At 43.3% G+C, this 15,437-nt stretch overlaps 2 protein-coding genes across 2 annotated transcripts in view; both read left to right on the top strand.

Annotated features, from left to right (window-relative positions):
• LOC115356769 (chymotrypsin A-like) overlaps window positions 1-1,980 on the top strand; it is a 3,369-nt gene extending 1,389 nt beyond the window's left edge. Inside the window, exons 4-7 of the mRNA XM_030047997.1 lie at window positions 296-374; window positions 783-963; window positions 1,571-1,704; window positions 1,819-1,980. Of these exons, the coding sequence (XP_029903857.1) occupies window positions 296-374; window positions 783-963; window positions 1,571-1,704; window positions 1,819-1,980 (556 nt within the window). The remainder of the gene's footprint in view (window positions 1-295; window positions 375-782; window positions 964-1,570; window positions 1,705-1,818) is intronic.
• Window positions 1,981-10,633: 8,653 nt separating this feature from the next.
• On the top strand, window positions 10,634-11,983 carry LOC115356764 (C2 calcium-dependent domain-containing protein 4C-like). Its single transcript, XM_030047991.1, has one exon. The coding sequence runs from the start codon at window positions 10,634-10,636 to the stop codon at window positions 11,981-11,983; it is 1,350 nt and encodes a 449-aa protein (XP_029903851.1).
• The last annotated feature ends 3,454 nt before the right edge of the window (window positions 11,984-15,437 follow it).

The following is a 15,437-nucleotide window of genomic DNA, read 5'->3' as shown; positions in this document are numbered from 1 at the left end:
CAAGCACACACACACACACACACACACACACACACACACACACACACAGACCAGGTTTCAAGTCCTTTTGCAACTCCTTTTTTGTTTTTCTCTTTAATTCTGTTTTTGTTTTTCTTTTAACTGCAGCTCAAAATAAATATATAAGTTTATATAAGTACAAATATATAAGTATAAAACATAAACCCAGACACAGAGACAGTAAGAGACATCATCAGTCAGTCTGACACTTTTAAAACGGTCAGGTAATTTTTTTTTCTCGGATATGTCATGTTTTCAAACACCCATCCCTGTGCAGGACGTCCCACCGTGTGATCCTGGGAGAGCATGACCGCTCCTCCAACGCCGAGGACATCCAGGTCATGAGGGTCGGCAAGGTAACCCGTCTGTCTGTCTGACTTCCTGTCTGACTTCCTGTCTGACTTCCTGTGTCCTCCAGTCTATTTCCCTCCTGCCTTCATTTACTTTTCCTCCTGGAAATGAGCAATAAACATGTAATATGTCATAATATGTCATATAAGTTTGCAGTTATGACCTTAAGACCAACTTCTGCCAGGCTTTTCCAAAATACTGTGGATAACAGAATAATAACAAGCTGCTGCATGGCTGTTTATGCAGATTTCATGAGAAGCATTCTATTGTTCTCTCTTTTAGATATTTTATTAATATTCACGTCTGCATATGGAGCTGTCGTTAGTGTGGATCTGTCGGATGCTCCTTTTATTTATGTTATCACTTTGGTTTTAGTTTTGTGATGGAGCTAAAGAGCTTCCTGTGTGCTGCAGGTGTTCAAGCACCCCCGCTACAACGGCTTCACCATCAACAACGACATCCTGCTCATCAGGCTGGCCAGCCCCGCCCAGCTGGGCCTCAGGGTCTCCCCCGTGTGCGTCGCCGAGAGCGGAGACAACTTCCCCGGAGGCATGAAGTGTGTGACCACCGGCTGGGGCCTGACCCGCCACAACGGTGAGACACACACACACACACACACACACACACACACACACACACACCGCCTGCTGCAGCTGGCAGTTTAACAAGAAATCTGACAATCAAAATCAATCACAAGAAATGAACCATGAGACACATTTTAAGGCATTACGGCTCATTATTTAGGATTAATTGCAACATTAAAAATCAGGAAAATCTCCCAAAAATAAAACAGAAAAGTTGAAAGGGGTTGAGGAAAAGACAGAAAACAAATCAAATCTTATTGTCACTTACAATCCAATCCAATCTTCACGATCACAGTCCAGCAGAAATCAATATTCTGAGCACAAAATGAACGGTGCTCTGCACTACAGGGGCCAGCTGGACACACAGAGACACTGTCAGTGAAACCATTGAGAGGACATGGTTTATCCCACAGTAACTGGAACCCTGAATGCATCATTACACATTATAATTCTTTTTTGTTTTCTTCTGTGTTGCACCCAGCATGTCTGTCTCTTTGATCACTAAATGTTATTAGCTGGTAGATGTGTTTTAAATGGCACACTGATGTCACTGGTTATGTGTTGTGCTGATGTTTCAATGTGTGTGTGTGTGTGTGTGTGTGTGTGTGTGCGTGCAGCTCCCGACACCCCCGCCCTCCTGCAGCAGGCTGCTCTCCCCCTGCTCACTAACGAGCAGTGCCGTCGTTACTGGGGCAACAAGATCAGCGACCTGATGATCTGCGCCGGAGCCTCCGGAGCTTCCTCCTGCATGGTGGGTGAAGGCTTAGCATTCTCTCAGCCGCTTCGCTCCTATCAATAACACCGATTATTGGCAATTCTGTAAAGTCCCGTCCCGCTGTGACCTCTGACCTCTCCTCTGTCTCAGGGCGACTCTGGCGGCCCCCTGGTCTGCCAGAAGGCCGGCGCCTGGACTCTGGTGGGCATCGTGTCCTGGGGCAGCGGAACCTGCACTCCCAGCATGCCCGGCGTGTACGCCCGCGTCACCGAGCTGCGCGCCTGGATGGACCAGACCATCGCCTCCAACTGAGGCCTTGGAGAGAACGTTTTCAGTTTCATGAACCATCAATAAAAATGAGCCTCGAGCTGCAAGCCGCCTGCGTCTGTGTTTGTTTGTGTGTGTGGTGATGTTTGAACTGACCAGCAAGGCCTCGCTCACACACACACACACACACACACACACACCTCTGTCACACACACACCTGTGTCACCTGGGGGCCTAAAACAAAAATACAGTATTGTAAGACCACTATTATAACTCAAACAATAAGACAAGCCTCGAGAAACACACACGCACACACACACACACACACACACACACACACACACACACACACACACACACACACACACACACCTCTGTCACACACACACCTGTGTCACCTGGGGGCCTAAAACAAAAATACAGTATTGTAAGACTGCTATTATAACTCAAACAATAAGACAAGCCTCGAGAAACACACACACACACACACACACACACACACACACACACACACAGTGTGTGTTAGGTTTTAGGAGTGATCCACTGGATCTCTCCCTCCTCCTCCACCTCCAGTCTGGGCCATGTGGATTAGGGTTAAAGTTAAGGGTTAAGGTTATGTTAAAGGTTAAAGTTAAGGGTTAAGGTTATGTTAAGGGTTAAAGTTAAGGGTTAAGGTTATGTTAAAGGTTAAAGTTAAGGGTTAAGGTTATGTTAAGGGTTAAAGTTAAGGGTTAAGGTTATGTTAAAGGTTAAAGTTAAGGGTTAAGGTTATGTTAAGGGTTAAAGTTAAGGGTTAAGGTTATGTTAAAGGTTAAAGTTAAGGGTTAAGGTTATGTTAAAGGTTAAAGTTAAGGGTTAAGGTTATGTTAAGGGTTAAAGTTAAGGGTTAAGGTTATGTTAAGGGTTAAAGTTAAGGGTTAAGGTTATGTTAAGGGTTAAAGTTAAGGGTTAGGGTTATGTTAAGGGTTAAAGTTAAGGGTTAAGGTTATGTTAAGGGTTAAAGTTAAGGGTTAAGGTTATGTTAAGGGTTAAAGTTAAGGGTTAAGGTTATGTTAAGGGTTAAAGTTAAGGGTTAAGGTTATGTTAAGGGTTAAAGTTAAGGGTTAGGGTTATGTTAAGGGTTAAAGTTAAGGGTTAAGGTTATGTTAAGGGTTAAAGTTAAGGGTTAAGGTTATGTTAAAGGTTAAAGTTAAGGGTTAGGGTTATGTTAAGGGTTAAAGTTAAGGGTTAGGGTTATGTTAAAGGTTAAAGTTAAGGGTTAAGGTTATGTTAAGGGTTAAAGTTAAGGGTTAGGGTTATGGCTGCCAGGTGAGTTTTGGAGAGGAAAGGCTCCGCCCTCGTCCGTGACCTTTCTGCCACGAACCTGCAGAACAACACGCCTCGACATGTTAGCGGTTCCCAGTTAAGGTGAAGCCGTGCGGCGCCCCCTGCTGGCCTGCTCCTGTTGTGGGGAGTCACAACCCTAACTTATCTAAAGCATTTGACATAATATTGATCCTGACATCCTAGTTAGGAAGTTGTATCACTATGGCATCAGAGGCCTAGCACTTAATTGGTTACAATTTACTTGTTTTGGAGACAATATGTTTATGTAAATAATTACAAATCGTTAAACAAATCCATCAAATATGAGGTTCCATTTTGGGGCCATTTCTCTTCATCTTCTACATTAATGACTTAGTTAATTCCTACTGCATAAAGTATTGTTTTCTGATGACACCGACTTGTTTTTGTCCCACAAGAATCCAAGTCCTAAATAGTGAGCTTATGAAAGTAGACACTTGGTTTAGATGTAATAAACTTTCTCTTAATATCGGCAAAACAAACTACATTGTGTTTTGTTCCAACAAAAATCAAACTGATACTGAGCATGTCTGTCACAAAAGAAATGGACAGGATATTGTAAGAGTCAGCTCCACAAAATCCTGAGGATCCTCATCGATGAATTTCTTAATTTCAAATATCATGTTGATGGTCTAACAGGAAAAATTTCCAAATATATTGGTTTGTTTTTAAAGTTGAGACATTTTCTCCCACTCCCTGCACTTCTCACCCTTTACATAACCCTATTCGAGTCTCATGTAAATTATGTAATGTCATTTGGTGCAACACATTTCCAAAATACTTAAAAAAGCTACAGATTCCTCAAAAGAAAGTCATACGCTCCTCATCGTGGTCTGAGTTTAATTCTCTTATACCAGACCACTTTTCCGTTGTTATAATCTCTTGAGGCCTGCAGAGTACAGTTACCTCCAGAATGCTTGTATGATGTACCAGGTTGCTCATAAACTAAATCAGAAATGATGTGATCTCATCCCAATCTGCCTTCCTCTGCACCCCCGTGACACGAAAGAAAAACACCTAATCACTGGAAACATCGAAGGCTAAAACGCACCAGAGGACAGCAGATTTGGAATGAGCTTGATGCTAAATTAAAAATGTCACATCCTGTCTCCACCTTTAAGAAAATCAAACAAAAAACCCAAGTCCTATCTACATATGATTCATCACTGTTTGTATTAAGAAAGGTGGACAACACTTGCTGTGCTTACTGATTTCGGCAACTGAGGTCACTTCACATCTCGGTAGGATGAAACTCTGTGGGCTTAACTGAAGCTCCCGGCTGCTCTGAAAACCTCATCATTCTGGAGGGCGCAATGAGCAGGAGCAAGAGTGACAGGTCTGCCCTGGTGGAGATAGAGATGTCAGTGGACTGTATATATCTATATCTATATCTATATCTATATGTATATCTATATATCTATATAGATATAGATATCTCTCTATCTCTCTCTCTCTCTCTCTCTCTCTATATATATATATAGATAGTCTCTCTCTCTCTCTCTATATATATATATAGATAGATAGATAGATAGATCGATACAGATAGATAGATAGATAGATAGATAGATAGATATATACATATATATAAATGTGTGAAACACAAGCAGCTGATTTTCTATCAGTTTAACAGGAAAAAAAGCTGAAAGGTCACAGCTGAGCCACTAGATGGCAGCAGAGCAGCAGCCTGAGCTGACATGAGCTCGTTAACACAAGTCAAAAGAAGTACTTATACTGTACATTTCAAACTGTGCTTTACATAAGAGTATAAAGTGAAACAACAGAGAAGAAAAAATATTCCAAAGGGATAGGCCTTATCAATACCCATAAAAAATCTCAAATTATGTTCAAGAGAACTATTAAAGTCTAATTATTAATGTAGCACCTTTAGTCTGTTTAACTGAAATGCATGTGTTTTTGCCTTCTTTCTTCACTGTTCTTCTTGAACTGTGTCACATTTCAGGTCAGACTACACTCAGTTCATAATGTTTTTCTGCCAGAGGTAACTATGCACGCTACGCACTTTTATTCATTTTATTAAACAAGTTTCCTTTGAAAATGTGTTGTATTTTTCAGGTCATTGTAAATTCTGATCAATGTAAATATTCATTATAAATTGTATAGCAAACCAAGGAAGCAACACAAATAAGTGAAAAAATAATAATAATTAAAAAAAAAAAAAAAAAAAAACACTTCACAGGTAAAAACACAAAGTCACACTGTATTGCTGTCTCAGACGGCTCAGACCTGACCAGATAAGACCTGGAATATTCTGCTTTGATGGGATGTGTGTGTAACAGATTGAAGAAATAACTACTAATCTTTGTAATTTTTGTTTCTTATGTAATGTATTTTGCTGTAATGTGTATTTAATTTCACCAAAATCCCTCATTTGTTCTGTTCTTGATATTGGGAGTACTGTATTAAGTTGTGATATAGCGCCCTAGTACAAAATGATGATGGGTCCATGGTGGATCGAGGCGGTGGAAAGGGACAGCAGCTGCCACACTAAAAAAGGTTTTGCCACCTTAGCTGCTATCCCACTTTTGAGCAATCTAATACAAAGAAATGCGGAGAAACCTGTAGACAAATTTAAGTTCAGTTCCTTAAAAAGTTTATTTGATGAGTTGAATGAGGTTGAAGGTTCTAGAAAACATTCTCAAGTTGGACAATGGAAATAAAATAATCACAGAGAATATCCACTTATTTATCTGCAGTTTTGTTGAATTAAAACTCATTGAGGTACAGATGATATGTTATTGATCATTCGGTTCATTGATGCAGCACCAGTCTGCAAAAGGCACGCAATTGTGGTGCTGTGAGGCGTTTGGGGGAAAATCTTAAATAGTACATTTTATTAAGGAGAGGCTGAAACCAAAGTCGGTATCGATTTAAAGTCCAGCCACATCCAGAAACACACAGTGCAGTTCAGTGTTTTGTCCATAAGGGGCAGTGCTCAAGTTCAAATTTGAGCTTAGTTAGAGCCCAATATCGCTGTTAACAGTCTCAAAGGGCTTTACATGCCAACATGTTTACAACAAAACAGGATGACATCCTTGATGCTGAGCGGCGGCCGTACATCACTTTACGTGGCAAGCGATGCACTGTAGGCATCTGATATGGATAGCCTCAAGCATCCTCAGGTGGCGAGAAGAGTTGTTATGACTACTGCCAAATAAACAGATGTTTGAGTGTGGAGGATGAGGTCATTATTCTGGAAGGCCCTTCTTCTCAGTCTTCCGAGTGAAGACGATGCCTGTTTGATCCGGTTTTGTATCTCCCTTTCGATGCTGCAGTCATTGGAGAGGAAACTGCAGAGGTATTTGAATGATTCCACTACTGCAAGGGCCTTGTCGGAGATATTGAGGGTTGGTGGATGAGATGGAAGAGTGGATGCCCACTGGCACACTACTTCAGGCTTTGCTACATTTACAGAAACTGAATTCCTAGCCACATTCACCTTAGGATGGGGAAAAGGAGTGAGAGACCCCTGGGACTCAGTGCCTTCTAATGGCTTTTCCTTTAGCAGAGTCTCTAAACCCCTGCAGCCTGGCCTGCTCTAGAGGTGTGTGTTGGCCCTGACTCAAACATTTGTCTTTGTTGCCTGATAAAATAGCTCCGCCGTGCCCAGTTGGGTGCAGGTCGTCCACCTTTAGCCAGGTCCGCCTCAAAAGGAGGGCCGGTCGTCTACAAAGGAGAATCCCTCATCTGCACAGAGCTGCACCAGCCAGCGATTTAGTAATACTAATCTATTATACCTTTCATCATTACCCCTGATTGGGAGGGGGCCAGAGACAGCTGATTGATGCCGACACATCTTTCTGGCAGAGTCACATGGCCTGGCTGTGCCACTCTTAGTGACTTCAGATTGCCTCATCCTTGTATCGTTGGTACCGATATGCTGAACTGAGTTGTCATAGCTAGTGTGTTTGGAGTGTGCCTTACCCAAGTGACTGTTCCTATTAGCCAGCACCCTGAGGCTAGCCTCTATGTTGGCAGCTCTGGCCCCGGGGAGACAGGTGACGATTGCTGGCGGGTCATTCTCCAGAAAAGGTGGAACCTGGGTGATACAAATCTGCTGAAATGCATTCCTTTTTACACCCCTAAAACATCTTTAACAGCAATAACTAACTTCTTAACTTCATGAATCCACAACAAGTCAAGCTTAAAGTATTTTTATTATTTTTATACATTTAACTAAAGAATTAGTGTGCCGTGTTTTTGTCATTGGTGTTACCAGTAATGTAAGCAACATTAAATGTTTATAAAAATATTTTTTCTCAACACAGCCTGAATAGTTAGTTAAAGGCATATTAATGGAGTGATAAGACCATGAAACATATTTGATTATCTTATTTTTTTATGATAATATTGCACATTTAAACAACCGTGAAGGAACACATTTGATTTGCACCACAGTTTTGTTTTCTGTCAAACCAACAACAATTAAAGGATTGACAAATAACATGTTTGATACTAACTCAAAAGTATCAAACAATGATTACATCATGAATCAACAAACAAATTATTGCTAGAAAGTTTTAAAAAATACATTTATAATATCACATCCCTGAAAAAAACATGTATAACACCAATGACTTCACAACAAGACATTATTTATTTATTTATTATTTTTATTTATTTATGTGCAGACAACAACAAATCAAACCTTTTGACAAGCAAAGAAACAGATTATGCAGGTGAGAAAACCCCATGGGGCTTAAAAAAAATCTCATCTCATTCTAACTTTAGCAAAAACAAAGACAATGAAAATAAAACAGTATATTTCAATTCATGTTTTAAACAATCAAAAATGCCATCAGAAACAACATACTATACCTACTACACTGTAACCTCTCAATTTAAAGGTATACCTTAAGATGTGGGGAGGTGATCTTTCTGGTGAAGACTGGGGGGTCAAGACTGCCTGTACTGTTCTCATCAGATGTCTGTGTCTTGCTTGGTTAACATGCCACTGCTTTCTCTGAAGTAAAAGCAAACAAGAATAATGATAACAATTAGACAGATTTGCTAACCTGAGGCCTGTACCATAAAGCTGGATTTCGGCTTAGCGAGCTAACTTCAGGCTTAACCCTGGCTTTTCTGTACCATAAAGGTGGCTTACTTTTTATCGGGCTACGTTGCCGTGGTAACGTATGCTGAACACCTAACCTGCTCCGGAGCAGGTGAAGTTCAGGATAAGAGCTCAGCAGGTAGAAAAGCCCCACCTACTGACCAATCAGCTCTCTGGGAAATGGCCTGCCCATTTTCCATTTCTTCTTCTTTTATAAAATTAAAATTAAAATTAATACATTCTACAATTCTTCTTGTATTTTTTTTTTTTTTTAATGTTTATGAAAATAAATTAGGGGAATTTAATTCAGAGGGTTAAATAAAAGCCTGATAAAATCCAGGCCAGCCTCTGGGCTCCTTTAGGTTTCCATTAGTTTGCTCATATTTAGTATTTAGGCTGGCTGCCCTGAAAAGTCCACATGGGAGTTGATGCTAAATGTTTTACTGTCTTTAAGTGACAGTGAAATAATATTTTAACCAGCAGAATAAACACGAGGCGTCAGATGCTTTATAAAATGAAATATCAAAACCAGTTGAATCAAAGTGACGATTCTGATGAAACTCAAACTGAGGGCAGCGGCCCAGCGAGAGTCGCCCCTCACTGTTAGAGAGGGCCAGTTCCTCTGCAGGAGTGTGTGGCTGAGTGGGAGACACATTGATTTACTGAATACAAATGTTACTGTAGTCAGATCTACTCGTGCCGTCATGGTGGGGAAGTAATATTATAATCCCACTAATTTACGCATTGACACAGTCGGCGATTTTTTTGCCACCATTCCTTGCGGCTTTTGGCAGCTGCAACTGTGTTGCTTTTTGCCTGGATTATTGATTTATATTCCTCGTATTTATTAATGGTTATTGTCTACTCCTCGGTTGTGACGTATGCGGCTCGGGTGGATTTTTCCATGTCTGCGATTGGTCGCATGCAGCAAACTCCGCCCTTTTTATGTGAGCGCGCACAGATCAAGATTGGAAAGCCTGGGTTGAATTAGTGAGTTGATAACCGGCTTAATGGTACCGAAAATCCTGAGTGCTGATGTCTCGTTAAGTGAAGCCAGATAAGTAAGAGAAAGCCTGACTATGTTAATCCAGCTTTATGGTGCAGGCCTCTGATCCTCCAGGTATCTGAGTCCCCTTTAACTAGTTTGCGGGGCTTGGGCCGGTCAGGAGAGGCACAGAGCCCAGGCCGGCCAACGGGACTAACAAATTGATCATTTTTGATTAATGATCTATTTCTGCACATAATCTGGATTTTCTTCCCTGCCTAAATGAAGAGTCAACAGTGTCTTTATTTGTTTGTCTTAATGCGTTCCTGGCACGTGATCTGTGTTGTGAAGTCACTGATCGACATAAAAAAAACATGTGTCACTTTTGATTTCATATGATGTGATAAAGACCTTCTTTATCTTTCTGTTGTAATGCATGCCATATGATTTGCTGCCAAATGATTACATTTCCCTTGGAGATCAGAAAATGATCTAATTCTGTTAGATGCCTGAAATGTCACGGGTTAAATAATGTTTTCTGGGGAAAAAGGTCTTTTTCTATGTTTGGACCTGTTTATAACAATATGTGTGAACTACAGACATCTAGAAAAATCTATCAGTTTGTACCAAATATTTCCAACAGAAACTCTGTTTAGAGAAAAAAAAATAGTAGAGCAGTGCCTCAATAAAAGGAAAAGGTGGTTCTTCAAATCTTTACATTTTACACTTATGTTTTATTTATAAATTTTTTTTTTAAAAAAGCATCTGACCAAAACACATGTGATGCTGATGGTAAAAAAACTGTCACTGTGATGCTCCCAGGTGTCGCCGCCGAGGGGCGCTGCTGAGCAGGCAGACATATGCCACAATGTTATGGTGTGTGTTTCCTGCATGTGACTTGGAGGCAGGGCATGCCCCCCCCCCCCCCCCCCCCCCCCCCACACACACACACACACACACACCTCAGTATCTCCTGTCCTATTTAAACAGGCTGACAGTCTGCAGCAGCCACAGCACACACACACACACACACACACACACACACACATACGGCTCTGTGTGTTTCAGATGGAGCAGCAGACCTCTCGTTTTGTCGGTGTGGTCTGATCTTCAGCTTCACGAGGAGATTCTTTGGTTTAAATATTCTCGGCAAACCAAATCGACTGGAGATCTATCCAGTCAGCTTCGGCAAGATTTGATTTGATTTGATGCTTTTTTGTTTTGCACATCTGAATTTCAAGTAAAAAACACTGTCTTGTGGACGTTTTGTGGCTCTGAACGGGACCTCCTGCAGACCCATGTGGGTGTTGGATCAGATCCGAGTCTCTGTGGATCAGAACCACTTCTCCTTCCCTGCGGACTACAGTGTCCGCCTGGCCAACATCATGTTTGGGGAGAAAATAGCCTGGGACAAAAAGGAGAAAGTCTTGCTGTGTCCCAACATCATCACCCCGAGCACCATCCCAGAGTTCTGCATCCCTCCCAAGATGCAGGAGCTCAGGACGCCCAACTGGACCAGGCACCTTGCCGCCACCAGGGCGCCATCATCTGTGGCCGGGAGCTCGGAGAGCAAGGTGTCGGCCAGAGAGACCTTCAGCCGTCACATCATCCAGGTGGAGGACGTGGACGAGCTGCTGAATGATGGTGGCGGCTTCAGCGACGAGGAGAGCACCAACGCCGACCCTCTGAGCCAGGCGGCGCTCTCCCTGCCGCACCTCACCAAAACCCAGACCTGTTACGGCTTCTGCACCCTCCTGGAGAGCCCTCACACCCGCAGGAAGGAGTCTCTGTTCCACTGTGAGCCGGGCTCCTGCAGCCTCCCTCTGGTGCCTCCTCGCAGCCGGGCCTCAAGCGCTGCCGCCGCCACCCGGCCTCCTCACTGCGCCTCCTTCAGCCTCAACAAGCTCACATCCCGGCTCCAGTCGCCCAGGGTGACGGCGCTGCACCGGCAGGGCACTCTAGACAGCGACACCACCTCCTCGGCTGAGTCCTCGCCCTTTAACTCCCCCCTGCTGGCCAGGCCCTCCCCCCTGAAAGCCCAGAGCCATGAGCGGCTGCTGTCCTGGGCCGTCCGGAGGGCGGCGCTGTCGCGGAACAGCTCGCTGTCCACGGACGAGAGCAGCTCCACCGACAGCAGCCCCAGCGCCGCGCGGAGGGCTTTGGACGGGCAGGTGGAGCCGCCTCCCGCCACCTTCAGCCGGGCTCCTCCGGTGGTGTTCCCTGCGGAGCCGCCGCCGTGCAGGGAGAAGGCGGCGAGGGAGAGCCTGATCCCGGTCGGCAGGCAGGGGGCGCTGCAGCTGTCGGCGGAGTACTGCCCTGACAACCTGAGGCTCCGAGTGAGGCTGATCAGTGCCGAGGGCCTGTACCCCGCGGCGGTGGAGCCCAGAGGCATCAACTGCAGCGTCAGCGTGTGCCTGCTGCCGGGGAAGCTCCAGAAGCAGCGCAGCTCCGTCATCAAGAGGAGCCGCAGCCCCATCTTCAACGAGGACTTCTTCTTCGACGGGATCGACCAGCAGGAAGTGGGCAGCAGGTCGCTGCGATTTAAAGTGGTCAACAAGACGTCCAGCATGAAGAGGGACTACGTCCTGGGAGACTGTGAGGTGCTGCTGCTCACCGTGTTGGCTGTGGGAACACGCCTGTCTGTGTAAACATGATTTTTTACCTGCTTTTTAGCTCAAAGTTTGGAATGACACAAAAATATTAAAAGAGCAGAAAAAGTATTGTGTGTTGAAGATGTGATTTCACTGAGGAGAGGTTGATCTTTACAGACACCAAACAGTGTACACGACAAAAATATGAGAAGAAGTGCTCATACGGTTTAATATGACAAAAGAGAGAATCTGAGCCTTGTTTACAAAATACAAATGCAAAATATCGTTCTGTCCTTTTTAGCTGCACTAAATGAATTGAACCAGGGCAGTGTGATGGTCCACTGTTACAAAAAATAAGCATCAAGGCATTTTCAGGGAAATTTTAATTTAATTTAGTACTTTCGAGAGCATGACCACTTTGATAAAACATAAAATTGCTCTGGTGCAGTGCACTGATGATTTAATGAATGATAGTCAAACATATTTAATGCTCTGTTTATAGGCAATAATAACAACAACAATTTTACATCTTTATTTAACTTTGTTCTCTCACGTCCCCTCTTAAGGTCAGAGGTCAAGGGATTTTATTGCTCCAGCACCCAAACACAACACCAGCAAGACACACTCTGCCTCTTTCAAAGGTGCTGCAAAAGGCGAAAATATGTATATAAAGATTGTTTTGTCCAAATGAATTTATATTTACAGTTTTTAAGTGATTTTACACTTTTGAGAGTAGCTATTATCTGAAGTGGCCTGGTGCAGATGTGCAGTAGATGAAACATATTTAATGTTCTGTGTTTAGACCAGCACAAATAGCACCACCACTACTGTTTAGGGTTTATATTTTTTACATTTTCAAATCAAATTTTTATTTCTGTATTTATTGTTGTAATATGTTGTATGACTAATGCACATATTTATATATAATGTACTTTTTTTTTTTTTTTTTTTTTTTTTACAAATTCCTGGGCACATATTTTTATATTTCTTTTTTTCTCTATTTCTTATAATTTAATTCTCTTGAGAATTAAAGCAATTTCCCCTCGGAAATTAAGTATTGAGGAATTAAGAAATTAAGGAAAGTATTTCTCTTCTGAGTAACAATATTTTTTATTATTATTATCGGGGAAAGTACTTTCTTCCTCACACGGGTTCGGGTTCGGGTTCGGGTCAGGGCGGCCAGGCTCTCTGAGTCACTCTCACCTGACCTGCGGCTCCGTGCCAGATCGATGCTCTCCTGCCTCCAGCTCTGTGTCAACACCCAGGCAGCGCTAATCGAGCGCGCAGCAGCCGATCCCAGAGCGCATCGCTGAGGGCTCCCGTCTCTCCTGAGGTCCTCGGAGCAGGAACGCAGGAGGTGAAGCAGGAAAGCAGGAGGTGAAGCCGAGGAGAGCTGGCCGGCCCCGCACAGGGCAGCTCGGCGGGCAGACATGGTGTTCGAGTCGCTGGTCAGCGACCTGCTCAACAGGTTCATTGGAGATTATGTGGAGAACCTGGACAAGTCTCAGCTGAAGATCGGCATCTGGGGAGGTAAGCAGCGCCCAGCGGCTAGCTAGCAGCTAGCGAGCCGTGCGGAGGACCTGCGGCCAGGCTCCATTCTGAAAGCTGCTGCTTTATCATTTCAGCGCTCATCACAGGCACATCACAATTCACATCATTTTACATGAGACGGCATATGACGAAACAAGATCGCCTCTTTAATTCGGCATTATCCAACTCACCAAGCACTTCTTCATTTAATAAAAAAAAAAACGAGTTTTGTTATTGGTGCGTCTGTTGTTCACCCGCTCCCCTCCTTCACCACAACACAGCGCGGCGGGCGGGAGCGAGCAGCGTGAAGCCATTCTAAAGTCCATTCTCTTAAAAAAGTGAGCGCTACTTGGTGGATTATAAATAAGCCGAATTGAAGAGTGGCTTCTGTTTTTAAAGAGTCTTTGTTCGTTCTGTTTCAGTGTGGCCTTGATAATCGGCAAAGATCAATAATTGTTAACGTGCCGGATGTGTGAACGGGGTTCGGCACGGTGTCTATTCTGGACCGTCACGCCTCGCGCTAGCTTGCAGCGGGCGTGAACAAACCGCCTGCCGGCTGCTGCAGGGTGATAGCGGGCTGCCGTGACCGACACCCGGCCTGTCCTCTCTGCTGTTTAGGGCAGAGACTGTCATCAGCACGGCTGCAAGGTGCTATTGTAGCTCTGGCTCTGCTGCTGGTCCCAAACTGCTCCCACATAATAAACACAAACACATAAACACAAAGCTGTCAGTTTGTTTCACAAGAAGTTTGCACAATGAAGGATCAGTGTTTTCTGACCACAGTTTGGGTTCCCTGTCTGCAGAGTGGACAGAGATCAAGCTGGGGAAGGCAGGGGGAATATTCTGAGAAAAAAACCCTCCAATTTTCTGAGATTAAAGTAGTACATTTACTAGAAAAAACTCAGAAATTCTCTGACATTAAAGTAGTAAATTTAATATAAAAACTCACAAATTTACAAGGAAAAAACCTCGAATATTCTTAGATTATAAAGTCACAAATATGCAAGAAAAAATGTAGAAATTCTTGAGATTAAAGTTGTAAATTTATGAGAAAAAACTCACAATGTTATGAGAAAAAAAACTTGGAAAAATAGTTTTTCTGGTAGTTTTTCTAATAGTTTAAAACTTTTTTGACTCAAGAAACCAAGATCCAGATGCAGCGAAGGAAGTGAATGTGATTCTTGACCCAAAAAAAGCAAAAGAAAAACTGTTTTTCCAAGCTTTTTCCTCATAAAATGTATGCATTTTCCCTTGTAAATTTACCTTTTTAATCTCAGAGAATATCTGAGGTTTCACTCAGAATATTACCCCTCCTCCCGCAGCTCTATAATGTTTTTTCCTCCCTATAATGACTTTAATACGCCGTCAGACTTCCATTTTAGAAACAATAAGAAATAATGCCACTAATGACGTCCCGCTGCAGGACTGGAGGCTCTGGCGGGTCGGGGTAAGGCAGTTTCACTTTCTAGATGTGTTTTTCTTCCGTAAGACAGCCTCCAGCTGTGTGTGTGTGTGGGTGTGGGTGTGCGTGCGTGCGTGCGTGTGTGTGTTACAGATTTGCTCTGATAGAAACACACCCTCCAGTCACCAAACTGGAGGAACATCTGCCCTGTTGGGCTCCACCTGCTTTAATGAAGCAGCTTTTTCTCATGTGAATCAGAACCACAATCAGCTTTATTCAGCCAGTATGTCTGCACGCACGGAGTTTGACTTTGGGAACTTCCACTGCTCTCATGTACACCGAGTTAGACAGACATGCATGCTGAATGTCATCAAGTTGAAATTCATTTAGGCTGAAATGAGTTCAGATGTTAGCAGTCGAGTGAACTGAAGTGGAAAACACCTCTCCTCTCCTGTGGCCTCCATGTGCTGACAGTCATCCGTGGATGAGCTTCACGTTATATGTGAAGTGACGCTGTGTGTTATGCTTTGACAGGCAGGCCAGGTCCTCTGTGACTTTTTCTATGATATAAAGGAACAC

This window comes from Myripristis murdjan, unplaced genomic scaffold, assembly GCF_902150065.1.
Source record: "Myripristis murdjan unplaced genomic scaffold, fMyrMur1.1, whole genome shotgun sequence".
Classification (NCBI taxonomy): Eukaryota; Metazoa; Chordata; class Actinopteri; order Holocentriformes; family Holocentridae; genus Myripristis; species Myripristis murdjan.
Note: the sequence above shows the minus strand (reverse complement) of the source record. Positions and strands in the feature narration are given on the sequence as shown.